General features: G+C 36.2%; 1 protein-coding gene across 2 annotated transcripts in view; it reads right to left on the bottom strand.

Moving 5' to 3' along the window:
* TTBK2 (tau tubulin kinase 2) overlaps positions 1-11937 on the bottom strand; it is a 74558-nt gene extending 62621 nt beyond the window's left edge. For both annotated transcript variants that reach the window (XM_075152023.1, XM_075152024.1), the window contains exons 1-2: positions 11778-11937; positions 5270-5417 (exon numbers count right to left, since the gene is read on the bottom strand). In XM_075152023.1, the coding sequence (XP_075008124.1) occupies positions 5270-5417; positions 11778-11846 (217 nt within the window). In that variant the 5' untranslated portion in view covers positions 11847-11937. The remainder of the gene's footprint in view (positions 1-5269; positions 5418-11777) is intronic.
* Positions 11938-14000: the final 2063 nt, after the last annotated feature.

The following is a 14000-nucleotide window of genomic DNA, read 5'->3' as shown; positions in this document are numbered from 1 at the left end:
TAAGCAGGACAGGCAATATTACAGGCAGTATAATTTTATGAAGAAAAAGATTTGCAGCAAATTTGTCAAGATGAAATTTTGTATATTCATTGCTGCAGTTTCCAGTTAATGAAGTCTCATCTCAAATATTTATGATTCATTTTACAGCCCCTGTGGGTATGAACATCTTCAGAGAAACATAGGTTAGTCAGATTTCATCTGACAAATTCAGTAGACGTCCAAATCTCAGTTTGGTCAGAGAAACCCCATTTTAATTGGAGCAGCAACTCCAGTTGTGTGGTAAATCCTCTGGAAACTAACTTTTATAAAAATCTGAGGAAACGGGAAAGGACAGAAGTAGGGACTGTACACCTTATTCAAATAGCATGATCCTCCGCCACTCCAGTGTGGCTATACACACCTACTACACCTTTGCAGATACCTTCAGTTCCTTTTCCCTCAGCGAGAAAACAGTATTTTCTCACACCTGTGAGCCACGTGGCTGGGAAGCCGAGGGAGAAGAAGATGGTAATAGCCTGCAGTGAACAACTGTGCCCTTGAAAAGCTTCCTAGGGAGGGTACGAAGCCTACATGCCACTTCCCAGGCTGCAGTGTATCACTACAGCTAGCTTTTCAGCCTACACCAGACGCAACCTATCACTAAATTATGCTAGAGAACTGCAAATGAGTGAGGGAGAAGTCTATAAGGTTGTGTGAGACGGAAACCAACTGAGTGAGTCTCACTCTCACTGAGTGAGATGTGATAAATCTGTCTTCTCCCATCTGACTGTGGGAACAGATGGCCTAACAACATGATTAAACAAAACAACCATCTGTGCAGCAGATTTCTTTTTAAAAAAAAAAAAAAAACAAAACCAGAGCTTAAAGAGTTAAACAGTATTCTGACAACAATAATTAGGAGACAACATCATTGGCGGGGGGGGGGAAATGCAATTGATGACTACACTGTAATAAATGGCCTTATCAGTGAACATACTCCTCCTCCATAATTAAGAGAGAAGTCATACAACTACTCACATATTTAAGCACGTTTCGCTAGATCAGGGTCTTAAAAGAGCTTCTTTGAAGTCTTTCATTATTCACTGTACTGCATACCTACAAAGTTATGACTCATTTCACCCCTGCAATGAATGACTACATTGTTTTAATTTTCAAAATTTCTGAAAGCAAAAATAATAAAAAATACTACATCCCTGCACTTCTGCCAACAGCTATTCTCATTTCAGTTTCACAGTTTCTGTGAAATAAGATTCTAATTCAGAAACAGTCGAAAGCATGTTTATAACCTTGAGAATGTGCCTAGCTCTAGTAAAGACTGGAAGAGCTGTTTTGCTGGATTGAAACATATTACACTTGTTTAATTCTTTCCTAAACGCCTGTTTCTTCATAATTTTCCCAGAAATTGTACATGGTAATAATTTTTTTTTTTTAAATCGATCCACACATCAAGAGAATTCTGAATGACACTGTCAGCTCACTGCCTCTCATTACATACTATTCACAGACCAAACTTTCCAAATATTTGCAAGGAAAAGGATTTTCATGACAATTACATTCCTTCCTCTGATTTATGTCCCAGGTAACTAGAACACCTTGAAAGTAAGAGCACATAAGCCCTTTGAGAAAAGGATAGTAATTATATACATACATATATATATATACACACACACACATGCCAAAAAGGGATAGAAGAACAAGATAAAAGTTGGTCTCAGAGGATGTATGCTATTAGAAGGTTGTTACAAAAATATCCTAAAAGAACTGTTTACAATTTCACCTGCTCTGAATCTGCATGAAAAAAAACTTGTCAGAAATAAGAAAAATTTCTACATGGTAAATGAAGCATTTAATAAAAAAAAAAATTCTTCAAGAAGCAATGATAAAGTTGTTTTCTACTCCGCATTTTTTTTCCATTTTTCTTGATTTTCTTTCTGCTTCAAATTTTTAGCTCTTGCAGACTGAAAACTTGGGAAGGTAGAAAATTAATGGAAATGGCTCCTAGGAGCCAAGATTTTATGTAAAACATAAAATGGTCTCTACCATAATCTTATTTAATAAAAATCCTTTAAGTATGGATAAAAATATATGCATGTAAAAATAAAGTTACGTGACTGCGCAAACTATAAATCTCAATATATGCAAAAGGTTCACCCTTGACCCATCTCTTACTGCAGTCACTTTCCTGATCACCTACAACGTTCCCTGTCTACAGCCAGAGCAGTTAGACTGTAAGGTGTAACTTGCACAGCAAGGACTAAAGGTCACTTCTAGTGTTACTATCATGGAATCACCGACTTTTTTTTTTTTTCTTTTTTCTTTTTTTTTAACGGTGCAAGATAATAATAAGAAATAAAAATTAAGGAATAATATTTAGATTGTTTTCTCATAAGGAAGATTGTCAAAAGAGCTTCTAAAGATCTCATACAAAATCAGGGTTTCAGTTATAGAAAACCTTCTATTTATTGTTTTCTCAGAGAAATAATATTGAGAAAATAAATAACTGAAAGATCTTTATTTGGATTATATATTATTTAGATTATTTGTGTCAGTGAATCTGTTGTTCAGGTGTTTCATTATTCTGTTCTTTTCATCTAGACAGCATTTCCCATGATTCAGTAGAACCAGAGACTCTTCTGCAGGAAGACTTGGGTTGGTAAAGGAATTATACTTCCAAAGGAAGACTGATAAGAAAATTGTAACTTCTGTAAGGTCTTATGGCAATTACTCACAAATCTTTTTTTTATTATTTCAGCAAACAATTTTGGTTTTCAAAAATATTTCAAAAGATAAAAGAGTTTTTACTAGGAAAAAAGCATTTTTGTAACATCTTAACTCAAACGTCACTACACTTAAATTCAGAGTAGAAACTTATCAGGCACTCCAGTTATGCAGTCATATATAAGGCTATGCTTTTACAAATACATTGGCATTGTAGTGCTACCAAATTCATAGAATGGTTTGGGATGGAAGTGACCTTAAAGATCACCTAGTTCCAACCCCCTTGCCATGGGCAGGGACACCTTCCACTAGACCAGGTTGCTCAAAGCCCCATCCAACCTGGTCTTGAACATTTCCAGGGATGGGGCACCCACAACTTCTCTGGGCAACCTGTTCCAGTGCCTCACCACCCTCAGAGTGAAGAATTTCTTCCTTATATCTATTCTAAATCTACCCTCTTTCAGTTTAAAGCCATTACCCCTTGTCCTATCATTACATGTCCTTGTAAAAAGTCCTCTCCAGCTTTCTTGTAGGCTCCCTTCAGGTATTGGAAGGCTGCTATAAGGCCTCCCCAGAGCCTTCTCTTCTCCAGGCTGAACAACCCTAACTCCCTCAGCCTGCCTTCATAGAAGAGGTGCTCCAGCCCTCTGATCATCTTCATGGCCCTCCTCTGGACTCTCTTCCACAGGTCCATGTCCTTCTTATGTTGACGGCCCCAGAGCTGAACACAGTACTGCAGGTGGGGTCTCTCAGAGTAGAGGGGCAGAATCACCTCCCTCAACCTGCTGGTCATGCTTCTTTCGATGCAGCCCAGGATACAGTTGGCCTTCTGGGCTGCAAGCACACATTCCGGGGTCACATTGAGCTTCTCACCAATGAACACCCCCAAGTTCTTCTCCTCAGGGCTGCTCTCAATTCATTCTCTGCCCAGCCTGCACCCCACAGATACAGGATTGCCCCGACCCATGTACAGAACCTTGCACTTGGCCTTGTTGAACTTCATGAGGTTCGCACGGGCCCACCTCTCAAGTCTGTCAAGGTCCTTCTGGATGGCATCCCTTCCCTCCAGCATGGTGTCGTCAGCAAACATGCTGAGGGTGCACTCAATCCCACTGTCCATGTCTCTGACAAAGATGTTAAACAGCGCTGGTCGCAATACCAACCCCTGAGGAACGCCACTCGTCACTGGTCTCCACCAATTCCAATATTTTATTTCAGTTATTACTATTTTCCTAATTACTTTAGCTGCTTCATCTATACCATTTTAAAGAGACTGGTTTTTATTAAAAATAGAATCAAGTTCATGTGTGCCAAAAAAACCCTTGAAAAATTAATTCCGAGCATTTAAAAACCCAGGAGTTACAGAGTATCTGTTTCTACAGAACTCACTACCTTTAAGATAATTTCTTTCAAGAACCCTGACAAATGGTTTCTAAATTTACAGTTGGTAATACTGAAATTTACTATTCATCTCTGGACTAGAAACTCTAAAATTCAAAGAAAGCCAATATGCTGAATCTCCTTGCTTGTCTATATAATACTAGATGTTTTTGTGAAATTCTTTAAAAAGATATAAACATAGGAACAGTTTGTTAACACTATAACATGTGACATGCTTGCCCTCTTAAATCTATAGAGGCTGTAAATTTCTGCTGCAATGTGACCTTTACAGCAGGTTAGGCAGCACCATATGTCATGCAGATTTTGTTTTATTCAGACTAAGAGTTTGGAAAAATCAGACTGCTGACAGGGACAGATATATTAGCCAAAATCTTCCAGATTAAAAATAATTTTCTTAAAGAAAAAAGTCACCCTTTAAACTTTCTTTTTATAATTTTATGTTGTGAAAAGCAATAAAGAGAAGCCATTGTATATTTCTCTGTATTAATAGCTTCAGACATTAAAGGTACATCAAAAGTGACTATTCAAAGCTGCGATTCTGAATGGTCAAGGACCTGAACCCTAAAAAGTATTTCAGGACTCTACAAGCCAATATTTTTTTTCTACAAGTTGCAGTACTTTAAAGTTGTTTTTTTATTTGTTTATGTGGGTTTTTTTGAAATTCCCATTTCAACATTAGAATTATTCTTGGCAATACTTGCAAAGGCAAAGAAATACAAATATTCTTATCTGGATGCTATGTGAAGGACCCACAAATATTCAATGCTAGATAGTACAGAAAAAAAGACACCATCTTAGAAGAGGAAATAAAAAGCTAACAACAACAACAACCACAACAAAGTCTAGAGCAAAAAAGGTAAGGAGAAGATATGGATCCAGAATAAACTACAGTTGAGCATAGGTTTTGCAGCAATTTAATTTTTTTGTTGTTCTTTTTATTTTCATGTCATTCTGTTTCAAAGAAAATGTTAACTGTAGCAATAGTTTCAGAAGCTGAAAGAGCTTCTATGCCACTTTTAATAATCATTTAGCAATAACCTGCAGAATATGGGGAATATTTATTCAAACTATGACTAAATAGAGATTATAATGATTTTTTGAGATGATACACTGACATTCTACTTCTGGCATATCCAGGGTACAGCCCTACCTTGCAATTTCTTCAACACAGCTACTTCCATTTTCAGTACTTGCTTTGGCTGCTGAGCTGATTCGACCTTCAGTGCAACATTTTCCCGAGTAAGCAAGTCCAGTGCATCGTAAATTTCTCCAAATCCTCCGCCTCCTATTTTCCTCAACTATATTGGGAAAAAAGAAAGAACAAAAACCGATTTAAAAGAGGGTAGAAGGAAAGAAAGGAAACAAAACATCAATACTTCTTTGTACTGCCTGCCATACTGCAAACGCTGTTGTATTACTAATAGGTTTTAAAATAACATAATCATAACCTTCAGTACATAAAAGAGCTACTGAATAATCTACAAAGATATGGTCAACCACAGTTCAGAAGAGAATCCTAGGAAAACAAGTTACACCTGATTTCCATCTGCACTGAACTTCTTGTATTTAATACTAGAAGAGTGCACTAGCATTCCCAGCATGAATCTGACCAAAGTCAGCATGCTGAATAAAGTCTTTCCTCAAATAGTCACATACTACCCAGAGACCTTCAAATACAAATGTGCAGTGACATTTTGAAAATATGCCATCTTTTACTTTTTTTCAGAAATATGAAAATATTGAATACTAAATACTGAATACTAAAGGTATGAAAGTTCTTGAACTTACTGAAAAGAGACAGCATTTTCTATTATATGCAGTGACTTACACATAACAGCCAAAGCATAAATGATAAGAAATGGCTAAGATTATCTTTGAATATATATTTTAAATGTTACTCACATTTCCTTATGGTTCACCAATACCATTCTAATTAACAGACATAGTAAAGAAACTTGCACCACTGAAAGTTTCATCTGTGTTAGGAAGCGGTAAAAAGAATGCTCCTGGCATATTTAGTTTGCACTACATTCAGAGCAAATATTAATAGTTGTGTTTTCACTCTGCTTTAAATGTTCACAGGGAACAGAGACTTGTCTGGTTTTCAGTATCAAAAATGTCAATGTTATTTCATGTAATGCTTTCATATAGTGATCTCCCTTGTATTCTAAAGCTGATAAAAGAGAAAAGGAGACAAAAAGAACTTACCCTAAGAAACACACAATATTGTATTTTTACTATATTTTACCTTGAAAGAACTAACATGGTTTTCTAAATGTCATTTGAAAACATACAGTTGCTAAGGTTATATGACTACACTGTATTAAATGTCATCTAAACATTCTGATGATCTAGAGATCAGCAATATGCTGACCTATCTTCAGATTCTGAAAATAAATCTAATGTCTCCTAATCCAGACGATCGGCCATCTGACTGAGAAGGAAAAACTATTTTTAAAATAGCCTAGGCCCCTAAGAATAAGGAAGAAGGTAACGCATAAAATACTCATATTGTCTACTTGTATTTTTCAAGTCATATCGCATGAAATTTTTATTCTGTATGATTACAACAATACTTAGTATTTCATCATGCACTTTCTGTCCGGAAGATCTTTTACCATCGCAAGCAACTGCTATTTCAATATTATTAAGATGAGGAAAATATAATCCAAGATACGTAGCATTACCTACATTACTCACTTCTGGCCAACTTATCGCCAATTTTAAAAAGGTGCAGGATAGACAGCACACCACATTTTCAGACCTACAGAACTAACTCACCTAAATATCTGCTTCTAGTGCAACACCTGTTGACTGCAAATTCACACGTTCATTTCTTTCTAACAAGCACGCTAGCTGTTAGCAAATGCAACGTCCTCTTCTCCACAGGCTGTATACTTTCTCTGAAGCAGCGTAACATGCATACTACCAACACAGGCTTAAGCCTGTTACTCTTTCACCTACACGTTTCAAGAACTTAACAAATTCAAGTACAGAGTATCACAAATCCTGAATAAGAAGTTTGTGTCTTTGAACATGACTTGTTTAAGGTACTACTCAGATGTAGGGTTAACTCCGAAATAACGACAAACCATGAGAATAGAAACCTTTCAAGTCCGATGAAATACTCAGTATAACTTGCTTACATTCAGATGTATTTAATATATGCAGCGTGTTAGTCCTTACAGAAAGAAAAGAATCTGTCATCTAAATATTGGGAAAAATAGCAAGTTTTAACAGAATTATATATATGTATATGTATTTTTTTTTAAAAAAAAGTATGTGTGTATCTATGTATATCTCTCAAAGATGTAGTTTCTTGACTAATTTGGCCATTTTAAGTCTGCACTTTTCCATTCCACCTCCTGGTCTGGTAATGCCATTATCTTGCCTGAGCTCTGACCTATTAACAGGGCTCCAACAGTTAAACATAGACACTGATCTGACTGTAGTTTTCAGCATAAGCACACAAATTTTCAGCACAGTAGAAGCACAACAGAAGCAGTGAGAATGCATGGTGAAAAAGGTGAGAGGGGAAAAGGAAAGAGGTGACACACCCATCCTCACCCCTATACAAACTTATAGCAGTTTATCATATAACTTCATTTACCAGCTTTGAGAAACTGCCAAAGACTGCCTCTGAAAGGTTTTTTTTTCCTGCTTGTGTGCTGAAAAAAATGTAAAAAACAAACAAAACCAAACACACCACCACACTAATAAAATAAATAGATCAATTTCTGTCCTCAGATAAAGTACACCAGAATCATTAACATACATCCAATAATGATGTCAGGCAATAATTCCAGGCACAAATGAACCTCTCTGTGATCGTAGAAAAAATATTTTCCACGCCCTTTGTCGCTGGGTCAGGTACCACACTCAGCAATGGTCTTTTCTTGGTCTTCTTTTCGCTGCCAATGTCCCCGTAGAAGCCTTTCTCGTTGCTTTTCACATCCCTCACCAGTTTCAACTCTCAGCTGAACTCTGGCTTTCCTGTATATTCATCCCAACACACAGAGGCAATGTCTCCATATTAATCCTGGGCAGCCCATCCTTGTTTCCACCTTCTGTTCGCTTGCATTTTGCTTTTAAGTTCAGACAGGAGTTGACTGTTCAATCGTACTGGCCTCCTGCCACATCTGCTCAACATCTTTTACCTTGACAAGGACCATGTCGCCCTCATTTACACCTGCACCACATTTTGTACATTAGTTTCAAGCTTCTCTTCTTTACATTCAGCATCTCACACCCCAAACTCACTCTCTCCATTATTGGGCCCTGTCCAATCAAAACTTCTGCGTACTGTAGATGGAGATAAAGTCCCTGTAGTGCAGTCTGGATTACTCCTCCCTTGGGCAAAGGAAAACCCATTCGTGGGATTGCTTTTGCTCAAGGACCTGGGTGCACTTGGTGCGTAATGCGAAAGGATGGGGAAGGCCTGTGTGTACCTCAAGGGAATTTGATTTTGGGTGAAAATACCAATGAACTGAATTGTATGATGTTAATTGTTATATGATATTGTATATCATCATTTCTGTGGTGTCTATCAATGGTATTGCAGTACAAATCGCCCAGATTAATGAAGAACGAACTCCGATGAAACCGAGCAAAGTGCAACGATGATAGAAGCGGACGAGCGCAGCAATAATGGAATCAGAATTGGCTTCAGGATGCAACAACCCAACACCATACACCATCTCTCCTGCCCTAAAAGACTGTTATGCAGATGGAGCCAAAAGTCATGGACTAAATGAACTCAGTGGACATTTTAGAGGGATGGCCCATAGACTAAGGGAATGATATCTGTATGTGTATATATATCAAAAGACAAGAAAGGTGGTGGTGATTAATTGGAATATATTGGAAAATGTGAGACCTAGGCATGACATAGATGGTATAGAATAAGGGGTGGATACTGTCCTGGTTTCAGTTGGGGTAGAGTTAAATTTCTTCTTAGTGCTGTGTTTTGGATTTAGTATGAGAAGAACGTTGATAATGCACTGATGACTCCTAGTCAAGGACTTTTCAGCTTCCCGTGCACAAGAGGCTGGGACGGAGCATAGCCAGGACAGCTGGCCCAGCTGGCCCACAGGGTATTCCATACCATGTGACGTCATGCTCAGTATATGAATGGTAGGCGTGTCCAGGAAGTAGCGATTGCTGGTTTTTTTGGGCATTGCTCGGCGAGTACACTCATTTTATACACTCTATCATTATTATTATTATTTTCCCTTCCTTTTCTGTTCTATTAAACTGTCTTTATCTCAACCCATGAGTTTTCTCACTCTTACCCTTCCGATTCTCTCCTCGTCCCACTGGGGGCGGGGAGTGAGCGAGCAGCTGTGTGGGTTAAGCCACGACACACTCCTATCTCTTTGTATGCTTCAAGTCTAAATCATACAATTTCCAACATGTTTTAACTTGGTACTTTTGCTTACACTACATATTGAATGACGTTCCTAAACCTACCTAAAACCAATTATCATTACAATCAAGTCTCTCCAAGTCAGGATTGTAATAAGTGTTTCAAAGGCAAAAAAGAGGGATGAGAAAAGGCATCAACAGAGGATAAAAGCAAATGCTAATAGATACAGAGATCAGTAGAGAGGGAGGGTGTCACTGAGGAAAAAATAGTTTATAATGTCTTTTCTATGCCTACTTTTCAAAATAGAATCACCCTAAAGAACGTTTAATTAAATTTAATTTAATTGAGCATTGTTTTTAAATTTGTTTGTGTCCACAAATTCCAGGTATGTTTTCACGATTACAAAGACCAAGGTCCTGAACAGCAAAAATTCTGAGAATTGCATTTCATCTGCAAATCTTTACATAACTTCCAGGATGTGTACTTTTTTTTTCTTAAACTAGTTACAACAGAATAATCTCATGCAATCATACTACAGAGCTGTCATTCTTCAACGGAGAAAAAAAAGCAGGATATTGGGAGAGTTACACAAGGAACAATCAGAAGTACTACTGATAATTAGGGACAGTACTCATAGTCACCAAAACTTTAAAGTCCACTGGTTTATACCATCTCGTCTTTCTACACAAGAAATTTTAAAGTATTCTACTACTTCAAGAACACTAGCAAAAAACTTCAATACTTCATAACCTACCAGGACAGTATTATGTTAATATACATGTGTCAAGCACTAAGGAATTTCTAAAATTTGCATGCTATTTTCTTCCACTGGCAGACTGTCCTATGAAATCCTGAATTCAGAAAGAAGTATATCGCCTTAGATGCCATCAAGAAACCCTTAATGTTTGCTACAGAAATTAAGAAATTGAAGAGTTACCCACAGACAATATTTGGCACTCATCTACCTGTAATACTCGATCTGGAAAACATACAAGTTAAAATGTATAATCACATGAGATGAACAACAGCCTACTCTCAAAATTTTCCAAAAGACACCGATCTGATCATCATTCTTCATTACATAGGAAAGAAAATAAACCTGATGAAAACAGCACTACTGTTGCACATATCAGACAACTGAGTAGTTTTGTGGATAGTGATATATTAGTATACCGTTATCTATTTATAAATTCTATTTTATTTTATTTGATCTGATTCAAGACTATGCTTTCAGTTTTTACTTCACTGCAATATTGAGACGCAATATAAGAAGGTATTTTACAAATACTTACATTCCAAAGATAGCCATTTAGGTTCTATTTACACAAAAGGAAATATACAGGTTTCCTACACAAAGTTAGTATCAGCTTCCTGCATTTTTAAATGAAGGATAGGGCACAAGATAGTTGAAATTATTTTCTCTATATGAATTTGAAATGAATGATGAAGCTATATTTTCTATGTTCAGTCTCACAGTTTTAAATTAAATATTGAAATACGAGAGTAACATAAAGCAAAGATGGTGCAAAAAATAGTGATTCAGTATCCATCCACAGCCTACTAAACACACAGAGATACCCAAAATGTTCTATTATGAAGTGGCTTTTTTTTTTTTCCTTTTTTTTTTAAATCTCAAAAAAATCCACAAGCAAAAAAATTCTAAAGCGATCAGGGGAATGGAGAAGGAACTATGAGAACTCAGCCTGGTTTTCCCAGAAAAAATAGTTTCAAATGGGTATTATTTCCCTCTAGATGTAAATCAAGGATATAAACACCAAAAGGGAACAGAGCTATTTATGGTAAAGCCAATACTGGCACACAATCAAATGGATATAAATCAGACAGGAATAAATCTATGCTATAAAATATAACGAACAAAAATCATTTCTAATTGGAAGAGCAGCAAGGTCCTGAAAGACCTTCCTATAAGAAGTAACAAATCTCACAACCTGACTAGTTTCAAGAGGGTGCCTGACTGATTTCCAAAACGGACCGACATAATCACTGGCTATTTGGATTCAATATACCAACAGGACTCTTCCAGTTGTGCTCTGAACAGGCATTAAGTCAGGACTTAAAAGCTTTCCAGGAAAAAACCCACCTTAAATCCGTATAACTTCTTTTTAAAGTAGGATAAAAGAAACAAGTGGTTTTAAAGTCGTTTCACCATTTAACATAAGTATTAAGCAAAATACATCCCACAAGACTTTTGAAACAGATGTCAAAGCACAAACTACTTCTTTTTAAAAACATATTTTTAAGAAGAAAAAGAATTGCAGAAAGGCATACTCACCACCTTCCATCTTTCTTTGACCAAGATTCCCACACTGAGGATATCAGGCTGCTCCCCTCCACCACTCATTGCAACCTCCTGATGCGATGGAGCTGCTATGCAAAGTCTATGTCAGTAGAAACCATCCAGATCCCAGGTGTGGCTTCCATTTAACCAGCGACTGCAGAAACAGAGCAGAACATGGGATCTCAATGACTAACAGAGTAACATGAAATACAAAAAAAGTTGTGTTTCTCACCTACCACCTTAACTAGTTTTTGTATCCCATAGTGACTTACGTTGGAATTTTAGCCAAACAACTTCCAGTACAGAAAGAAATTCAAGTATATTCTTCCTTATTTTTTTAACCTGCTTTCTCTCAAACCTCCAAGCCCAATCTCAAAATAGTACTAACGAATATAAACATTTTCAGAGTTATATTCTGCAGGCAGTTACAAATTGTTGTAAATCATAATTACATTTACATTTAATTTTAATAACAACTTTAAAATTCTAATTAATAATTTACTAAATAATTGGTTAAGTAATTAATAGTAATATATAATAATAAGCTTAAAGTAGTATTAACCAAAAAATTACAAAATTAAAAATAGATACTTAAATCGGAATTGTAATTTAATTTATTGCACTACATACAGACTATTCCACATTTTACAATGTGTTTCACGTAGCTAGGATTGCTTATGATTATGTCTACAATTTTGTTGGTTTTTGTCAGGGTACAAATAGCTAAAGGGAAAAAAACTTGTCTTGGGTAATTCTATCAGTTTAATTTTTTAATTTTCTGGCTTTAGGCAATCATCTCTAAATCGACTTTTATATAGCAATATAAAAATTTGTCTTTTGGAGATTAATCCATCCGTAATGGCTCCCATCAGCAACTACTACAACCAATTAAATACTTACTTCAATTGTTTGAAGCTTTGCTAGAATTGTGCTTATTTGTTACACTGGTATAATTATACAGGTGTAACTCTTTGTACAAACTCTTTTATCCAATGATAAGACTCTTCAAAAGTGTATTTGCTTTGGGTTTATTTCCAAAATAGCATAAACTAAAAATGAAAAATTCTTTTCTCCCTGAATCAACACACAAATGGTATGCAAAATTGGTACAATCATTCTGATTTAAATTAACAGTATGCCCTTCCATGTGGATAAATGCCAAGTTTACTACTGGGGCTAAATTATGCTTTTTAGAAAACAACCTGCTGCTTAAACAACCTGGCTTTTAAGAAAGACGTTTGTTCAACATGACAGTAACTGTGGAGTTTTTTTTCATATTCTTTCGTATTTATTTTTCTTATTTCATTTATGCCTCTCTTGCTTCAATTGTAAATTCTGACATTTAAACTAATTCCAAACAAAACAGACCTCTCTGGAAAAAAATTAATCTGGATTAGTTGAAGATCTAAATTTATACCAAATTAGAGCAGATTATATCCCTGTAAAGGAATGTTCATTCAGAATTTGTAGCCTGAATTGGTTTAATTCAAACAAATTAAGGGAAACCAAATTAAGATTGCGTATTCTGAGTAACAGCGTCCATCCTGCAATTTAATCAAGTTGAACTAAACCAATTTAAATTCTACCAGTGCTAGTAAATTCTCCCCTGCAGATAAGGTCAAAATTCCAAAGAGAGCTATAGTCATTTATGTGAACACCCTTAACATTACTAACCACTGACCATAATTATTGGCCTTTCTAACAGAATTATAACACAGCCAGGAACTAAGTCAGTCAAAGAGAAAATGAAATGAAGGGAAAAAGGTCTATTCCCAAAATTATATGCTTACAGCATGTACAGTGATTTTTCCATTTGCTCAAATCTTCGCTTCCCCTTCCACCACCCCCCAGTTACATCAGAGTAGGTGGTGGTCTTCATTAAGTAGTATGTTTACTCCTATATTGGGACTTCAAGGGCGTTTTTTTCTCACACTGGCTTAAAAAAGGTAATGGAGAAAGTATTCATCTCACCAGCGCAAAATCTAAAATTGGGAAGTATGACTTTTGCTGAAGTTTTCAAACATGAGTAAAATTCATCACCTGCAGGAAAAGTAGACGCTTTATTAAAGCAAAGATATGACAACAGTGGTTTTAGAGGTTTTTGTTAATACTGCTATCAGCCTTGATCTGATACCTGATTTGATACTTTTTTTTTTTAAAATACATTTCAAATTACCATTTATAGTCACAGCTCTGACAAACATTTCTGAGAGCTAT

The sequence above is a fragment of the Calonectris borealis genome, chromosome 5 (genome assembly GCF_964195595.1).
Source record: "Calonectris borealis chromosome 5, bCalBor7.hap1.2, whole genome shotgun sequence".
NCBI classification, from domain to species: domain Eukaryota; kingdom Metazoa; phylum Chordata; class Aves; order Procellariiformes; family Procellariidae; genus Calonectris; species Calonectris borealis.
This window is presented reverse-complemented; position numbering and strand designations above follow the sequence as displayed.